This window comes from Maylandia zebra, linkage group LG18, assembly GCF_041146795.1.
Source record: "Maylandia zebra isolate NMK-2024a linkage group LG18, Mzebra_GT3a, whole genome shotgun sequence".
NCBI lineage: Eukaryota > Metazoa > Chordata > Actinopteri > Cichliformes > Cichlidae > Maylandia > Maylandia zebra.
Window position 1 is genome coordinate 27030425 of NC_135184.1, and position 16658 is coordinate 27047082.

Sequence of the window (16658 nt, forward strand, 5' to 3'; positions counted from 1 at the left end):
GGGCTGTTGTGAATCGCAGGCCAGCGGCCCGACAATGCCAGGCGGGGGAGCCCCTTTCTCAGCAACACAGCACAGCATCACCGCCTCGCCTCGCTGAGAAAAAGGACAGGCAGGAGAGAAATGCAAAGGGATGTAAGATGGCAGAGCTACAAATGCTATTAGAGGAGGAAATCCCTGCCGGTAAAAGAGCACTCGTGGAAAGCTACCAGAACCTGTCCCGGGTAGCGGAATACTGTGAAAACAATTATGTTCAGGTAAGAAACGCCTAAAAACCGCCTTTGCATATGGTGAATTTACTGGTTTATCACCGTCGTGTCTGCGGTGTTGTAGTGGGAGTGAGTGAAACCACAGGGGCAGGAAATGCTGGTCGGAACGAAAGCGACTATCAAATCGCTAGCTACACCGAGTGGTCTTTTCTCCCGGTACGCTGGTTTAAGGGGCCGCTCGGTGCCATGTCGGGCATGGCTGTGTTTCGTTATCCCTCTGGTTTCTGTTTTTTAAAGGGTTTCCTCGGTGAGCTGAGAGCTGCTGGGGGCTTTTAGAGGGTGTGTCGTTGTTATGACTAAGTAGGTTGTCACTGACTGCATTCTGTGGTAGGTACCTGTGAAGGAGGCTAATCTCAAAACCGATTTTTTTCCTTCTTTTTTCCTCCCTACGTGACTAAAACCGCACGCTCACCGCACGTGAAAACGGCATAACAGTATTATAAAACGAAAAAAAGGCTCGAGCCTTCCCTTTGGTCGTTTAAAATACAAAAGCTAACAATTGTATGTATATTTTTGAAAATGTAATACTGTCACAGAGCGATTATTATAACACATTTATTCACTAGAAACTCACTAAAACTGTGGCATATTCACGAATTAGCCCTTCCCTTTAGCCATTAAGCACTGGATTTAAAGGCATTTCTCATCTGTGAGCTTTCTTGCCAGTTTATACATCACAAAGTAAACCAAGTGCTAAAGACTTTACATGCAATTCGTCCAAGTCTATAAATGTGTAATGATCCTGATATAACGGTCTACTGCAAAACGTGGCCCCAGAGAATGTGTGTGTGGATCTTATAATGCCTGTGATTGCATGCATGGTGCAGGTTAATGAAAGGTGTGCCTGCTTGTTTTTTTGTGCTTATATTCACTAAATATTAAGTCAAAAAATCAGTAAAGCATTGAGGCATCTGGCTAAATGAGGTATTAACAATAAACCTCAGTTGTTAGTCTCCCACAGAGTGCATTGAGTAAATGTGAGGAATACTGGGAGCTGACATCAAAGTGGCTTCAATGGTCTGGTGTGAACAGAAGACCACTTTGAATCAGAAACTGCGCTCCAGCTTGGCAATTTCTTCGTCACCGTGCTGCCTTGAAAGCCCACAGTAAAAGCACATCAGATCACTTTACCCCGGTTGTCATCAAAAATGCAATGTAGGTTAGACTGCTTGAATGCACGTTTCCTACTGATGGGCTTACACGGTGTTGTGAGGCAACACTTTCAGAGCTAGATCATGCAGGAAGCTATTATTCTGCAGATCAGTTGGACGGTTTGAGAGGAAATAGCATGCACCTGGTGGCAAACTTAGCTGCTTTAAGAAGCAGGAGCTTAGAGGCTTTAGTTTACAGACCAGGTGTCATATGTTGTGAAACAGGAATTTGGAGCACTCAATAAATAATAATAGCAAAAAGACTGTCACATCAGATTGATTCTTTTGATACTGATAAACTAAAGGAAGTGAAAAACCAATTGTCATGGTGTCGTTTCAAATTTATTTAGGTTGTGGAATATAAAGGTACTTCACATATGAGCTCATCAAAAATGCAAATCCCTGTTCATCCATCCATCTAAAAACAAAACAAAAAAGGAATCCCTTTTTATTTATTTTTGATTAATGAAACATATGTATTTGTAGTGGACAGTGAGGAACAAAGTGTTTTGTGGCACACCTGTTTTTAATGCAGTGTCTGTTCTTAGCACTACTGAATGTTGCTCCTGTCAAAATCCCAGCACCACATGAAGCCAACAATAAACCATGTAATCATATTTTGTGAGTCATCTGCAGAAAACACAGGGATGTTTTTTTGGAGCCAGCTGGTGTCACCCAGATAAGATTTACTATCTCCATGAATCATTTATGTGTAGGTGAATGAGACAAAGGCACTAAGGAATAACTCTGTGCATTAAGAGATTTGAAGTGTCATATAAGTTCCACATTTTTATCAGGCCTTAATTTCAGAAAAATATCATAAGCATATATCTATATATATTTGAAAATGTTTGAAAATGATTGTGTGCTAGTTTGATTCCCTTTCACTGCTGAGTTTGAAAGCCCAGGGCTGCTGCTTGGTTTATTTCCTACATCATGGCTGGAATATGAAAATGCTCGCATGTGTGTGGCTTTTCCCGAATAATGATTTCTTTAGGGACGTTAAAAACATTAGCTCAGATCCTGCGTGCATGTAAACACACTTGACAAACACAACAGGGAATGAAGGGGATTGAGAGTATTATGTAGGCCAACGTAGCTTATCCTTATATTGTGCTGGGTAAAAATCAAACACGGAAAATGCTAATGTCTTCTGCCTTTTGCTCCCAAGTTGTCAAACCACGTTATCAGCTTGGATACAGTAGCTCTGCATAATCCCACGTGGACAGTTTTTAAAACTGCGTTCATAAACTCACACAGTCACCTGAAATGATGACGCTATGTAAAAAAACAAACTGCATGCCATGATATGTAAATCTACCCAGGCAGGCTGCAGGAAAAAGACACAAGTTTTATTCTTAGATCAGAAGCTGTTTGAAAAAGTGTCACATACCAAACTGAAGACAAGAAAGCAGGACTCAGTTTTTTTTAGTAACTTTCTAAGGTCTTTGTGTATTAAAATAGCATCTCTCGCAGTGAAATTGTTCTGCTTTTTACAAACCCACTGGTGTGTAAATTGTTCTGAACATTTATGTTCTTAGTTTTGCTTCAGTATATCGTTTGTGTATGCGTAACCACACATATTACTCATTTCACCCTTCTGTAATATAAGAATGTTAGCCCTGCCAACCCCCCCCAAACTACAACTCACTCGACACCCCTCTGACTCATAGTGTTTTTTGTTCATAACTCCTGAGGATATTCTTGTCTCAGTATTGTATTTCACTGAATTTGCTTTATTTTACCGCATTGTTTAGATAGGAGTCTTCCACATACCAAAAAAGGAATTCCAATTAGAGCCTCTACAAAAAGCCTTTTGTAAACTTAATACGAAATCCCAAAGAGAGTGGACAATGTGTATAAGGGAGATGTGTGTGTTTCTGTGCAGTACTAGTTTTAAACCTCTTTGTGCTCGTGTTAAGCTCATGCAAGAATCACTACGTATCCAAGCACTGTCCTAGCATTGCTTCACATGTTGTGTGTTAATAGCTCTGTGAGGTCTTTCAGTAGTCATCCAGTGAGTTATGTAAGTCAGCCTTTCCCAACCTAAGGTATGAAAACCAGTTTCTGTGCTAAACTCGCAGTGGGTCACAGAGCAGGTGGTTTGGTGGTCATGTTCAAAAGTGCTGTCATGGTGTAGGTGTTTAACCTCTTGCTACCAAGCACACGTAAACACGTGGTGGTTTGGAAACAGCTTGCATGTGATAACTGATGTATATAGTAGCTGTACAGCATACAACACAGCAGTGAATCGGCCTGAATGCTTATGAACTCTTCATTTAAAAAACTATAAGGTGAGACTTCAACATTTGAAAAACATTTGCTTATCATGATAAGTTTAGCCAATCAGCAGTCCGGAAACAGGTGCAGGCACCCTGATCTAAAACACAGCTTTTGGTGAAACCGTTGCATGGTGGCAGGACATTAGGTCATCACAGTAGCATCAGTGAATGTGTGACCCTGTAGGCACAGTTTGTAAATAGGGGTTGGACAGAATATCAATGTCAGCAAATCAAAATATTGATTATCATGATCTAATAATTAATGATAATTGATTAAAACATTCGTTGGCATTCTTGTAGTCTGCTAGGACAGGTGGAGCTTAATCATGAAGATCATGACCTGAGGCAATCTTAAGTGTCACATTTCTGTTTTTGTACACATTACAGAAGCAGAACGATATATTGTTTATAAGTCAGGTGTAGATTGTGTAGTAGTTGTAAGTTGTAGTCTTTCTGTGGTAGTTCGCTGTTGGAGTGCTTCAATGTGTGGCCGCATTCTCCCGTTTTGTTTCCAAACTATAAATATGTCCGTTCAGTCACATTGCTATTTAAAGGCATCCAGAAGCAGATGGTTTGCACAGCCAGGTGGAGATTTGGGAAATGTCCTGGCATTCCTGTTTTCTGGGCTCGAATCCCACTGTGCACCTGTCCCATGTTGCCCGTCGGAGTTGTTCGGACATTGTCCCAATTTCAGGCTGTGTAGTAGTCCACAAAGCCTCTGCTTCACAGAATCACAAACTTTTCTCCTTCACTTCCCTTCAGATCGTAACATGGCTTTGCAGTTTAAAACCAGCAAAGAGAGGATGTCAAATACTATTCCCTGTAGACAACTGCCCTCTCACTCTGCAGCTCACACAACTGATAGGAGAGGAACAATTACAGTACAGCATTTTGTCTTGCTTTTATGGACTTTACACCTTACTTTCTTCTGCCAAATTCTCCATTTCTTCCACCCACACACATTTCCACTGACTTGTTTTTTATATCAGTTTGTTCTTCTCCCTCTCCCTGCCAGGCTCAAGACAAGAAGAAGGCCCTGGAGGAGACCAAAGCCTACACCACTCAGTCTCTGGCCAGCGTGGCCTACCAGATCAATGCCTTAGCAAACAATGTGCTGCAGCTGCTGGATATTCAAGCCTCGCAACTACGACGCATGGAATCGTCCATCAACCACATCTCCCAGGTACGCACCACAACAGATTCGGTATTTGTGCATGGGATTTGAATCATCAGCCAAGAAGGTCAACTCTGATTTTAGCAGTCTAATCGCTGCTTTATCCATCAAATGAACAAAGATAGGTTTTTCCTCTCTTGATAAAAGTTATTCAAGTACAGTAAAATGCCACAGTCTGCTATTATTCAGTGTCATAATACCAAACTGCACAATGGCACATTCATGTATTATAAAGACTGACAGATATGGCGGGGGCATGGATCATGCTGGAGCTGCCAATCCTCCACAGTCCCTCATCAGTCCCGCTTGCTTCATCAGCAGTCCTCTCTCTCTCCGTCTCTGTTCCTCTGTGTGCGCTTCATGCGGCCACCCTGCCTGTCAGCCATTGAATGTCCCGTCCCCTCCCTGTGCGCTTCATTAAGCCTGTCAGAATGAAGTGAAACCCTGACGCCAGCACTCTAGCTTGCATTTTCAGCTCCCACTTTACTCTGCAAACTGCGGAGCGGTAGCAGTCAGGTGCAATCTCACAGCGGACAACCAAACACTATTCTCAATCCTTTAAAGGTGCTCAGTAGAGCTTTACTTCCCCTACTTGATGTTTCTGCTTCACACCCAATGGCACCCTTGACGTGTAGCAGCACAGAAGAGAAACTGTTGAGTCAGTACGTTCACCTGATCGTAACTGAGAAGCGACTTCTATCAGCTTTAGTCTGGCCACAATGTTTCACTGCAGCCTTTTTTGTCATTTCATAGCTAGAAAAACACTCGTTTCACCACTAGATTGATTCTAGAAGTCACATATTTTTCTTTCTGTACTGCTGAAGCTGTAAAAGCAAAGTGAGGCCGTGCTTTTTATTCTGTTACATGGCATTCTGCGAACATATCTGCCCTTTTTCACAACACCATCAAAGCAAGCTTGTGCTATACATTTCAGAGAATTAGGTTTTTAATTTAAATTCTGCAATTTGATTTACAGGCAATCAAGACAGCTTCAAAAAGATTCTTAGACAGGAAACCACAACAGCATCTTATGAACAAGCTGACCGGTTATGTCTTTTTTAGTTCATGCAAGCTGCCTCGTGTGCGTGAAAATCTAATAGCAGTCCATAATACTTATTTATTTGACACCATGCATGAATTGAGTCCGTGGATCCAGAAGAACATCTGGATCTAGGTCAGTTTGGAATACTTTCACCAAAAGTGTTTCCCAATTTTTATTCTTTCGGTTTGATATATATTCATGAAGATATGGCACAATGTTTTTTTGCAACGATAAAGAATCCTTCCAAAAATGTCTTGATTCAGATTAGTGTATGAATCGGCTCCAAAGGTTAATTTCCTCCAGGGTGGGGCATGCCACACCTCTGATAATTTTTTCATGTAAAATGGAAATGCAAAATTTAACCACAAGTAAAGAAGCAAACAAAACCAGTCTCATAAACTCAATGATGGGGTGAAAAAAAATGCATGCCCCTGAAAACACAGATGGCTTTAAATCTGCTTGAATCGTTTAAAAGTTCAGGAAAAGATCATTAACTTTACATATACCCCATAATGGCTTTTCTCTCTACACAAAATGAATATTTAACTTTGCTTTGCTGTGGCACTTTATCAATTTATCATTCTAGAAAGAAAGGTGGGCAAACGCTGCTGCCAAACCCATGTCTGATTTAAAAGGCCTCAGCAGAAAAGTCTTTGGCAGAAATATACAGTACAGGCTAATCCCTAAAATGCAAAGCAGCAGCATGTCTAATCAAAGGAGAAATCTGAATTAGAACCTGAATTAAATGGTTATGGATAAAAATGGACATGCTTCCTTTTGATTTTGTTGGAGATCTGAAACTCTACACTTTGGTTTCTTTTCCACTTTCACTCTGTCTTTTCTTTCTGATTTATCTCTCAGTTCATTCCCCGAAATTGTCATCCATCAGCTCAATGACCCACTTGTGCCTTTTTCAGCTCCATTTCAGTTGGTCCAATCCTCTTAAGCGCAGGATCAACTTCGCATTACTCTATATTGCAGTGTAAATTCAAAAGATTGTGGCGACACATTTATGGACACCTCTTTACCGTAAAATATAGCATCAACCGTATTAGTTGTTTGGATTTAGTTAATATCAAACTATACATGAAATCATTGACATATAAATTCATCGTTTACATGTCTTAAAACCATACTTGGTGCAGACATTTCAGCTCGCTCAGTTGCTCTGCAGAGAATGATCATCTGCTTAAGAACAGATTTAATAGAATGACACCACTGTATAGCTCTGGCAGTGAGAGTTACCATCTGTACCATCTGTTGTCAAAAACACACTCCACAGGGTTGAGCAGACAGGCAGATGTTTATTAAAGAGATTACAAAAGAAAATGAGATCGCAAAAGATCATGAAGGGCAGACATTGCTGTCGTCACTCATTAGATAACAGTTATGTCTCGATGCATTTAGCAATGTAAACACAGAGGAAATGCATACAGAGGAAAGTAGCTCTAAAGTGAAGTTTCCTTTTCTATTTCATCATTTTCTTCTCTTCTCAATCTCTTTTTAATTACTGTAAACGCCCCAGAATCAGCTTCTAGTGCCTCTGTCTTGTGTGCCTCTCTCTCATTTCTGTGCCTCTCTGTCCTTCTGTTTTTTTCACTCTCTCTAATCTACACTGCACCTCAGCTCGCCTGTTACTGGCAGGAAATGGGCAGGTCTTTTTTGTAACTTCCCAGCTGAAGCTGGGCGTGTCACTTCAGTTTCCTCTCCTAAAGAAAGAGCCTACAATATCACACACACACACACACACTCAGATAAATAGATGATAGAGCTCAGAGACTTCATCTCAGACACAGTGAGAGGGTAGCACAACTTGACAGTTCTTCTCAGATTTTGAGTCTCTTGGTTGGAAAAATGTTTAAAGATAATTAAATGAAGCTCTAAAACACATGTTATTCTTATAGTATATTTCTTTGTGTCCATTTGCAATGTATATATATATATATATATATATATATATATATATATATATATATATAAATTCCCCTCTCACCCCGGTCTATCCTTCAAGCTCGGGTCCTCTACCAGAGGCCTGGGAGCTTGAGGGTCCTGCGCTGTATCGTAGCCGTTCCTAGGACTGTGCTCTTTTGGACAGAGATCTGTTGTTGTTCCCGGGATCTGCTGGAGCTACTTGCCTAGCTTGGGAGCCACCGCCCCTAGTGCTCTCTCTCTCTATATATATATATATATATAAATAACAATTGTTGTAACATTGTTGTTACTGAATTGCTGTAAACAGATGCTGACTTTTTTTTTGTACAACTACATGTCCACTTTGCAGCTTTTGAATGCTGGTTGAAACTATATTAAGCAATAGAAGCTGGTGATGGTGTAACAGTTTTAAACATAGATTACTCTGTGCACAGTAGCCAAAAAATTGGTTGTGAACAGCGCACACAACAGAGCTAGAAGCTGTCAAATAACAGTAGTTCTCGCGTATTTCATTTACACATATTCTCTTTGAAAATCAGCTTCAAATTAAGTGTAATTGTCTTGAATTAAATTGTTGTCAACAACAGTTTTCACTGCAGTGCACTATGATGGCTCAGAAGTTAAAACGAGCCTTCGCTTTGGGCGAAGGTTGGTGGTTTGATCACCAGCTCATCCACTTGTTGATGTGTGTGGGCACATCAACATAATTTCATCATAGTATAAATAAATATGAAAGAATAAAAGCACATGGTTTTAGCGTTCAGTTACATGCCGTATCACCTCCCTACATTAAAAGCAAATTTACAGGCCCACCTTAGAAAACAGGAAGTGACCATATTATATTTTCCTCAAACAGACCGTGGACATCCATAAGGAGAAGGTGGCCCGCCGAGAAATCGGCATCCTGACCACAAACAAAAACACCTCTCGTACCCACAAGATCATCGCTCCGGGCAACATGGAGCGGCCGGTGCGCTACATTCGAAAGCCTATCGACTACACGCTGCTGGATGATGTAGGACACGGCGTCAAGGTAAGGAAAATATTCTTCATTGTGTTAAAATAAAAACCTTCTAACAAGGAGTAAGAGTAAAGTCGTCTCTGCACTATTCCACCATAATTACTACCAAACTGTTGCATCTGTCCATTACTTTGATAAATTGCCGTGTTTTCTCCCAGTAATCAATTTTGCCAGAGAGGAATACACATACTTAGTCAAGTTTACACCTGGTACTTGCATGTGAGCATCCTCACTGTCTGCATTCATAATTCATTCACACACTCCCACCCAGGCTGCGAGCTGATCAATACGCTGGCCTTTTAGTTGATTAAGCACGGAAACACTTCAGCCCATCCAAGAATAGCTGCACAGGCAAGAGTTTTTCATGCCCGGTAACAATTACCCAAGCTGCTAGTTATTAATCGACTGTGTGTGTGTTTTTGAGGGAACTATCATAGCCAAGTGTTACTCACACCATCACACTCTCTTCAAATTGTAAAAAAAAAAGTAAAAATCTTTCAGTCTTTCTTCCGCCTCATTCTTCAGTTTTTTTTATTCTCTCTCCCCATGATCCATCCTCTCCTCGCCCCTCTCTTCCTCTATTTCACAAGACTGTGTGTCTGTGCTTGTGTCAGCGTGCACACACAGTTATACGCACTGATTGCTTGTGTCATAAATTTCCATAGTGCGTGTGTGTCAGTTGGCCTCTGTATCCCTTTCCCCTGGTCTGTCTCTGTTGAGATAGTGGCTGTCCGCTGATTTTCAAACATCCGCTGATTCAAATTCAAAAGCTAGTGTTTCCTCCTTTGAGAGCTGGCTCACACTGAGATGGATTTGGCATGGCCCACTATGCAAATTGAGCATCATTCAGGAATGATAGAAATGACAGATCTCTGCAGAAATCAGCACATTGTAGATGCAAGAAAATCTGCAATCTTTTCTTTTTTTGTCCATCTGGAAATCTGCAAAAGGAAACAGCAGTTCGTGCTTCTAAGACACGAGTCTACATTTGGATGAGCATTATGAATGTAATGAAGTTGACTTATTTTAAATAGGTTTAGATAATCAGTTTGGGCTTGTGAAATGCATTTTTGGATTCAAAGCTCTCTGGCTGCTGGCTCCTTTTTAATTCTCTTCCTGGCTACTTGTGTATGTATGTAAAGGCGCTTATGAATGTGCATTTGTGCAAACGAGAATGTATACAGTTTGTTTCTCATGCACACATATATAAATCTGTGAACTGCTCAAAAAGCTCGACCCAAGAGACAGCATCCCAGACATTTTTCAATATGTGTGGCCCGACTAAATATCTGCACACCTGAATGTGCCATAGGTGTGTCAGAGAAAGACTTGCACAGTATCCCCTGCACATCATTTTGCTGTACATGTATTAAACTACAATCAGGTGTTTGTGAAATATAACAGCAAGCAAGTCAGTGTGCGAGAGTTAGATTTAATTTTTTGGTGGGATTTTATTTGGTGACTGCTGAAGTTTCAAAGTTAATTGACTTTTTCTTAACGGGTTAAGCAGGGAAACATTATCCAGGTTAGTTTTCTTCTTATATTTGACTTATGCTTAGTCACTGTGTCACTATTATTGTACTATAAGAATGAATGTGATTGGATATCAAGAAAGGATATCAAGATTTTAATGGTACCACTGCTCCTAGCAGTATGCTGTTGCTCATGGCACCTTGTCGCTATATTTAGATTTAGACTTCAAAATAAAGTGACAGTAGCTCATTAGAAAAGAAGGAAAATGGCCTTGACTTTGTTTGTATCTCCAACTCCAATCACTGATAAAAGACACTGCTCACTATTTTTTTTCTATGAAGTCAGAAAAATCATTATTGCAGATTTCTTTGAGATATTGTGATATAGTTTCGACCCCTATTCACTACTGTTACAGCCGCCACATAGAAATACACTATATTCAGAGGTATATTAATGCAGGTGTGGGGGTATGTTTGTAATTTTGCTTTCCTGCATTTATGAGTCTGGGCTGTGTTCCTGCCGTGCTGGGAAATATTAGCAGCTTATTAGCGCTCTATCCTCACAGCCCATTTCCTCTTGGCTGAGGTGGATTCCCTCAAGCTTTAGAGGAGCACTCATCCACCCCCATCCCTTTTCTCCCCCACGTCCAGGGGAATTTATCCACGGATAGATGGGAAATCATTCTCGAACTTGGAAAGACCCATTCATGCATGTGTGGACGACTGTGTTCGACCCCTCACCGTAATGGCTTTTTTTTTTGGCATTTTCTGGCAGTTACCATGGTGATAGGTTTAGCCACATTACAGCCACTCAGAGACTCTGTTGTTATTTATGACCTCACACCACTTTACTACCCAATTTTTTATTTTCCTGGTACGACACTTAAAGCATGTAGCTCAGCCGCTCCTCGACTAGACACTAAAGTGACTCTTATCCTGATTACAGTCTGTAACACAGATCCAGATACAGACATAGAGGGGACAAAACAAAACATAAACAGTGTTTCCATGTCCTTTCTTTTTCAAATGTTTGTGTACAAAGTGGACCAAAAGGAAGCGAGCTCTTCCTCTGTGTTGGTTAAAACCTAAATTGGGTTATTTGGTGTGACTTCTACTGCAGGCAGGTGTTCAAGTGAACATAGGAGTAACTGACATTAAAGGCTAGCAATAATAATATATAATAATCAGATAAACATTAAATGTATTAATGTTTTAAGTTGCCTTTTTCCTCAGTTTTATATTATTATAAATTGAACCTCCTTTATGCTGCTAGTATAGTTTGAACAGTATTAAAATTGCAATTATAGATTCAGTGTGATGAGCAGTCTGTGACCTGGAAAATTAGTAGCACACACACGGTAGTGGTTCACAGTCTTTCCCACATAAAAGTATTTGTGGATTGTGAAATGGTCTAAATACACTCAACTGTATTCATGTGAAAAGCCTTACTTCACACTTGCTCTGAACACACCAATACACTCCCTTCCTTTTTTCTTCTTGATTCTCTGTCAGCATCATGTAGTGTGGGTACAAAGTTACTGTTACCAGTCTTTAACCAATGAGCTTGTTTTTTGTCTTCTCTTTCTGCCTGCTTGCACTCAGTGGCTTAAGGCCAAGGTAAGAGATGCTTGTATTTCTCCTCTTATTGTCCATAAATTGATGTTCAGAGCTACATTATCAAGGTGCCCATGAAGCCATGAAACATGTCTTTCTACCTTTGAGACGCATAGAAGGATGTGCACCTTTAATCAGTTACACATTTTTTTACAGTAAGAAACTAATCGGATTTGGTGCAAAGGCAGTCCAATAAAGCAGGATCAGTGTATATATAATAAGATATTTCATGTGTATGTTGTATAATTAGATTTACAATCTCTTCATCCATCTATTACTATTAATCATACACTCTTTATGTAAGACAATAGACACCTTCATACTGGTGCTTTGTGTTTTCTCCATTCATACAGTACAGGTGAACCTCATCCGAGTTTGCTTGTTCATCATCGTTGAAATGACTCCTGAGAGTCAGGTTCATTGGTAGGAAAATCGCTACGTTACAGAAAAACAGGCTTTTAACTTGCTCTTTTTTGTCTAGCAACATGGGAACAATGCGGCGGGACGAGGGGGGACCCTTTCAAGGACCAACCCACCTTCACAGAAGCCTCCAAGCCCTCCCATGGCTGGTCGTGGTACCCTTGGGTAAGAACCTACAGTTTAACTTGCGTGGTGTAAGAGGTTGTGGTCCCATCTGGTCTCTGTTAAACTGGGGCTTCCTGCCAAACCAATGAAACACACAGTAGGTTATGAATGCAGAGATATATTTTAGCAAACAGTTCAAATGTTTAAAGTTTCCCTATTCTTTATTTTATTCTATTACTTTCATGAAACTGAAAACAAACTCTACTTTCCTCTTTCCTGTGTTCACCTGACTCCAGACGTAACACTCCCTACAAAACACTGGAGCCTGTGAAGCCCCCAGTGGTGCCAAATGACTACATGACGAGCCCGGCCCGACTCGGGAGCCAGCACAGCCCCGCGCGCACAGCGTCTCTCAATCAGAGACCCAGGACACACAGGTAGCACAGATCCATTTAAACTTTGTTTTCGATTGCAGTTTACCACGTTACAGCTGAACTACAGGTAAATGGGGCACAAATGTTAAGTATATGCATTTAAACCACTTGAGAGGAGTGAAATAAGCCGATGTAAGCAATAATGTAAAGAAATGACCAGAGCATTTAAAATGTGTTAGATAAAGTGAGACATGCTGCAGTTTGTTTTCTGTAGGAATGGGGAGCTTGTAACTTTTTTCAGTGAGACTGACGAGGCCCTCTAACCTGGTGCAGATATGAAGACAATGTGAAAGGGCTGATTAGTGTTTTCTTATTTAAAAATGCTGCTTTTTACATCAGATAACCTTCCTGACACTAGGGAAACACCAGTGTTTTTTCAAATTGAAATGTCTGGTTACAAAAAAATGTAAAAAATTATTAGTAAAATAGGAATCAGCAGATAAGACTTTTAAAAAATGAGATATTTACATTTCTTTATTAATTCCTTCAGTCTGTGTTTTTGACCTTTAGATCTCTTCCTTTTTTCTACATAAACTTCTCTTCTACGTGTGCCGCAACTTCTTCGCAGAAATCGATATTGGTTGCCATAGTGATGGGCACATTGTTGCAGACAGAGTGACATATGAGAGACTAATGATAGGATGTCAAACTTTGTTATGTAATTAAGTTTGTCTCACACATTTCTACTGATTGCCACGAACTCTCCCCTTGCTCTCCGTGCAGTGGCAGCAGTGGTGGCAGTGGTGGGAGGGAGAACAGTGGAGGCAGTGGAGTCGGTGTCCCTCTAGCAGTTCCCACACCCTCTCCTCCCAGTATGGGGCAAGGTGAGTTCCCAGCGCTGCTGTGTCTCCTCGTCTCCTGCATGTGACTCTAAACTGAGCAAAGTTTTGCTTTAAATCTGGAATAGAAGTTGGGATAGATTTTTTTTTTGTTTTTTTAGAAAACTGACAGGATGTAGATTTACTCTTGTGTATTCTGTCACATTATAATAATGGAAAAAGTGCCGCAGGCATATAGCCTTAGTGAAAATGTATATTTCATAACCATGTTTTTGACCTTTTGCTCAAACCAGTATTAAATATATAGTAAAGAAACTGCTATGCAAGAAAATTCTGACCAAGGCATGAAGGAAATCTGGGACACTGGGCACAGAGAGAGCAAGTGTAGTGGTGTGTTCAATAAAGTAAATTGAATATAAATGCTGCTCACACCGGCTCTCCCCTCTTGTAGTGGCCCCATCGTCGGCCTCTGTGCCCCAGGGCCCCGGCTTGGGTCCCATCCCCATGTCCCAGTTTGGCACCATCTCCCGCCAGATCTCCCGTCACAACTCTTCCACCACCTCCTCAGCCTCCATGGTGTCGGCCACTGGCACGTATCGCCGCGCACCCTCCGTCTCCTCCCAGCAGCCCCATCTTAACGGAGGCCCAACATACACTCAGAACCCAGGTAATGTCAAAGGACTCCTGAAGCACTTGGTGTTTAGAGATAATCTGCACAAATAGGTTCGGGAGCAAGAAGTTCACATCCTGTCCTAATATAATGAAATACGCATTTAGAATTTGGCCACTCATACTTCTGCGTTTGGTCCTCTTCGTCTAACAGCTATGCGGGCTAGCCTTTTCAGGGGCTAATGAAAATGAATGATGAACTGTAATAACAGAAGTCGGGGTTGTTGAATCCTCCCCACCTCTGCCCTGCTACGCGGAGTGTTACATTAGCTTTTCTAATTGAGTTATGACATTATTATTTTAGTCAGCTGGAGGAAGGTTCTTGTTCAGGGAGACCGGTGAGCAGGCAGATGGCATTTCAGGGTAGAAAATGCTCGCAGCTGCAAGACGAGGGAAAACCCAGGACATAATGCATATTTTCTGTCAAATGAGGAGAATTTATTTTGGCAGGCTTCTCTCTGAGCCATTCTCCTCTAATGGCTCCTCTCAAAGGACAAACTGTCTTTCTTGGCACAGAATACAGAAGGAGGAGGCTGTCTGTCTTGTCGAGAAGCGAGAGAGAGACAATGACACTGAGCCTGGTTAGCCACAGGCTTTAACTGAGACATTGCATAATCTTGATGATGTCTGCTGTGTAGTTGTTATAATTTTATGAAGCTAAAAGGTACGTTTGGACACGTGGTGGATGTTACAGAGGTTTAACAGCACAAAAAGCTGTTTCATTACACGATGGAGCTCATTGATCTCACAGGGTGTAGCTGTGGATAGATGTGAAAGCGCGATGGAATATTAGGACATTACTTCAGCGAGGTTACAGACGCCCTCTCGATACATGTGATTTATGAGTCAGACCTGGCATGCCTGTGTGTGACATCATGTCTTTGAGTGAGGACAGCTGTGTTTTTCTGTTTGTCTGTAGGGTTAATCTTACGATGAGACAGTGCAGCAAAAAGATTTTTAAGGGGAATGTATGCAGGTTATGTTGGTACAGGTTTTTTAAGTGAAGGGTGTAGGTGAGCCAAAATGCTGAACTGCATCCAAAAATACTGCTCTAGTGAGATTCCTGCAAATTCTTTGAGAAGCCGTATCTGTCTTCCTGAAGCGTTATCTTGCAGCTGTAGCTGTCATGTTTCTGGGTCTGCGTCGTGCTTTGCACTTCTTTCACCGCGTTGAAAACGCTGCAGCTTTTGCGTTTGATTTTTAAAACAGATGCTGATGAGGTAGATTCTCAGGCTGAGATTAGATGAAGGCCTGTTCGGCCCAGCTTGAAAAACGCAGCACAAAAGAACACTGATTGGAAGTTTTCAATCGAGTTGCTCAGCAATGCTTTCTGTGCTATTTTTGCTTGCTCACAAGCTTTTTGTTGTCTCCCCTCCCCTCTTTCTTTTGCAACATGCTCAATTTGGATTTTCTCTTCTCTGTGATGCCCTTTTGCTCTTTTTTCTGTGTCTTCTGTCTTTCTCCCTGTCCAAACACCTCCGTTGCTCTCTGTCTCTCGGCTGCTCCTTCTGCCTGATTGTTGTGGCTCCAGTGTCTGTGGCTCCTCCACCTCCTCCTCCTGTGGTCCAGCTGACCCCACAGATCCCCCTGACCGGCTTCGTGGCCAGAATGCAGGAGAGCAGTAAGTAGTAGAAAGCAGACAGAAACATACACTTATGTGGTATACCTGCATGTACCGTTAAAGTTAGAAATGTAGACTGTACAAACACAGCCATGTGCAAAAGTCACAGGTATGAACCTCAGCATGCACAAAATTTACGCAACGTCACCAGTGCACTAGACAGGGCTCTGAGCACATTTCAGGACCCACACACTGCTACACTCACACTACCTTATCGCGCTGGATGCATGGCTGAGGGTGGAGCACCCTCAGATGTCTGTCTGTTGCCATGGTGATAGATCACTGAAACCTCTCAGTCCACTGAGGAGAGAAAATGTGACCCGCTGCTGCATCCTGATTCACCAGCCGCTTGTCTGCAAAGACGCAGAGATCAAACTATCTGTGTCTCCCTAGTTCAATGAACCGAAGAACAGTTCTGCACGAGTCATGGAACGACATGAACAATGGAGTTAGTGTGTGTAGTTTGCACTTTTTAAACTGGCCTTAAACTAATAATTATTGCTAAATCAGCTGGTGGCTTTTCTCTTGTTTTTCTGGTGCACAGGAAGCGGCACGTTTTATATTTCCACCACCAGCAACAGGGATTAATGTGCATGTGGAAGAAGAGCTGATTGGTTAGTCTGAACACTAATCACTTTGACTAAACTAGAGATGGACCGATCCGATATTACGTATC

At 41.5% G+C, this 16658-nt stretch overlaps 1 protein-coding gene across 4 annotated transcripts in view; it reads left to right on the plus strand.

Annotated features, from left to right (window-relative positions):
- The window catches only part of LOC101470874 (abl interactor 1), a 22365-nt gene continuing 5707 nt past the window's right edge, over positions 1-16658 (plus strand). Inside the window, exons 1-9 of one of the 4 annotated variants that reach the window (XM_076876854.1) lie at positions 5-254; positions 4715-4882; positions 8704-8880; positions 11943-11957; positions 12436-12539; positions 12776-12916; positions 13637-13737; positions 14144-14359; positions 15893-15982. In XM_076876854.1, the coding sequence (XP_076732969.1) occupies positions 138-254; positions 4715-4882; positions 8704-8880; positions 11943-11957; positions 12436-12539; positions 12776-12916; positions 13637-13737; positions 14144-14359; positions 15893-15982 (1129 nt within the window). In that variant the 5' untranslated portion in view covers positions 5-137. Of the gene's footprint in view, positions 255-4714; positions 4883-8703; positions 8881-11942; positions 11958-12435; positions 12540-12775; positions 12917-13636; positions 13738-14143; positions 14360-15892; positions 15983-16658 lie in introns of all 4 variants that reach the window. The other 3 variants (XM_076876852.1, XM_076876855.1, XM_076876853.1) reach the window with 3 other exon arrangements.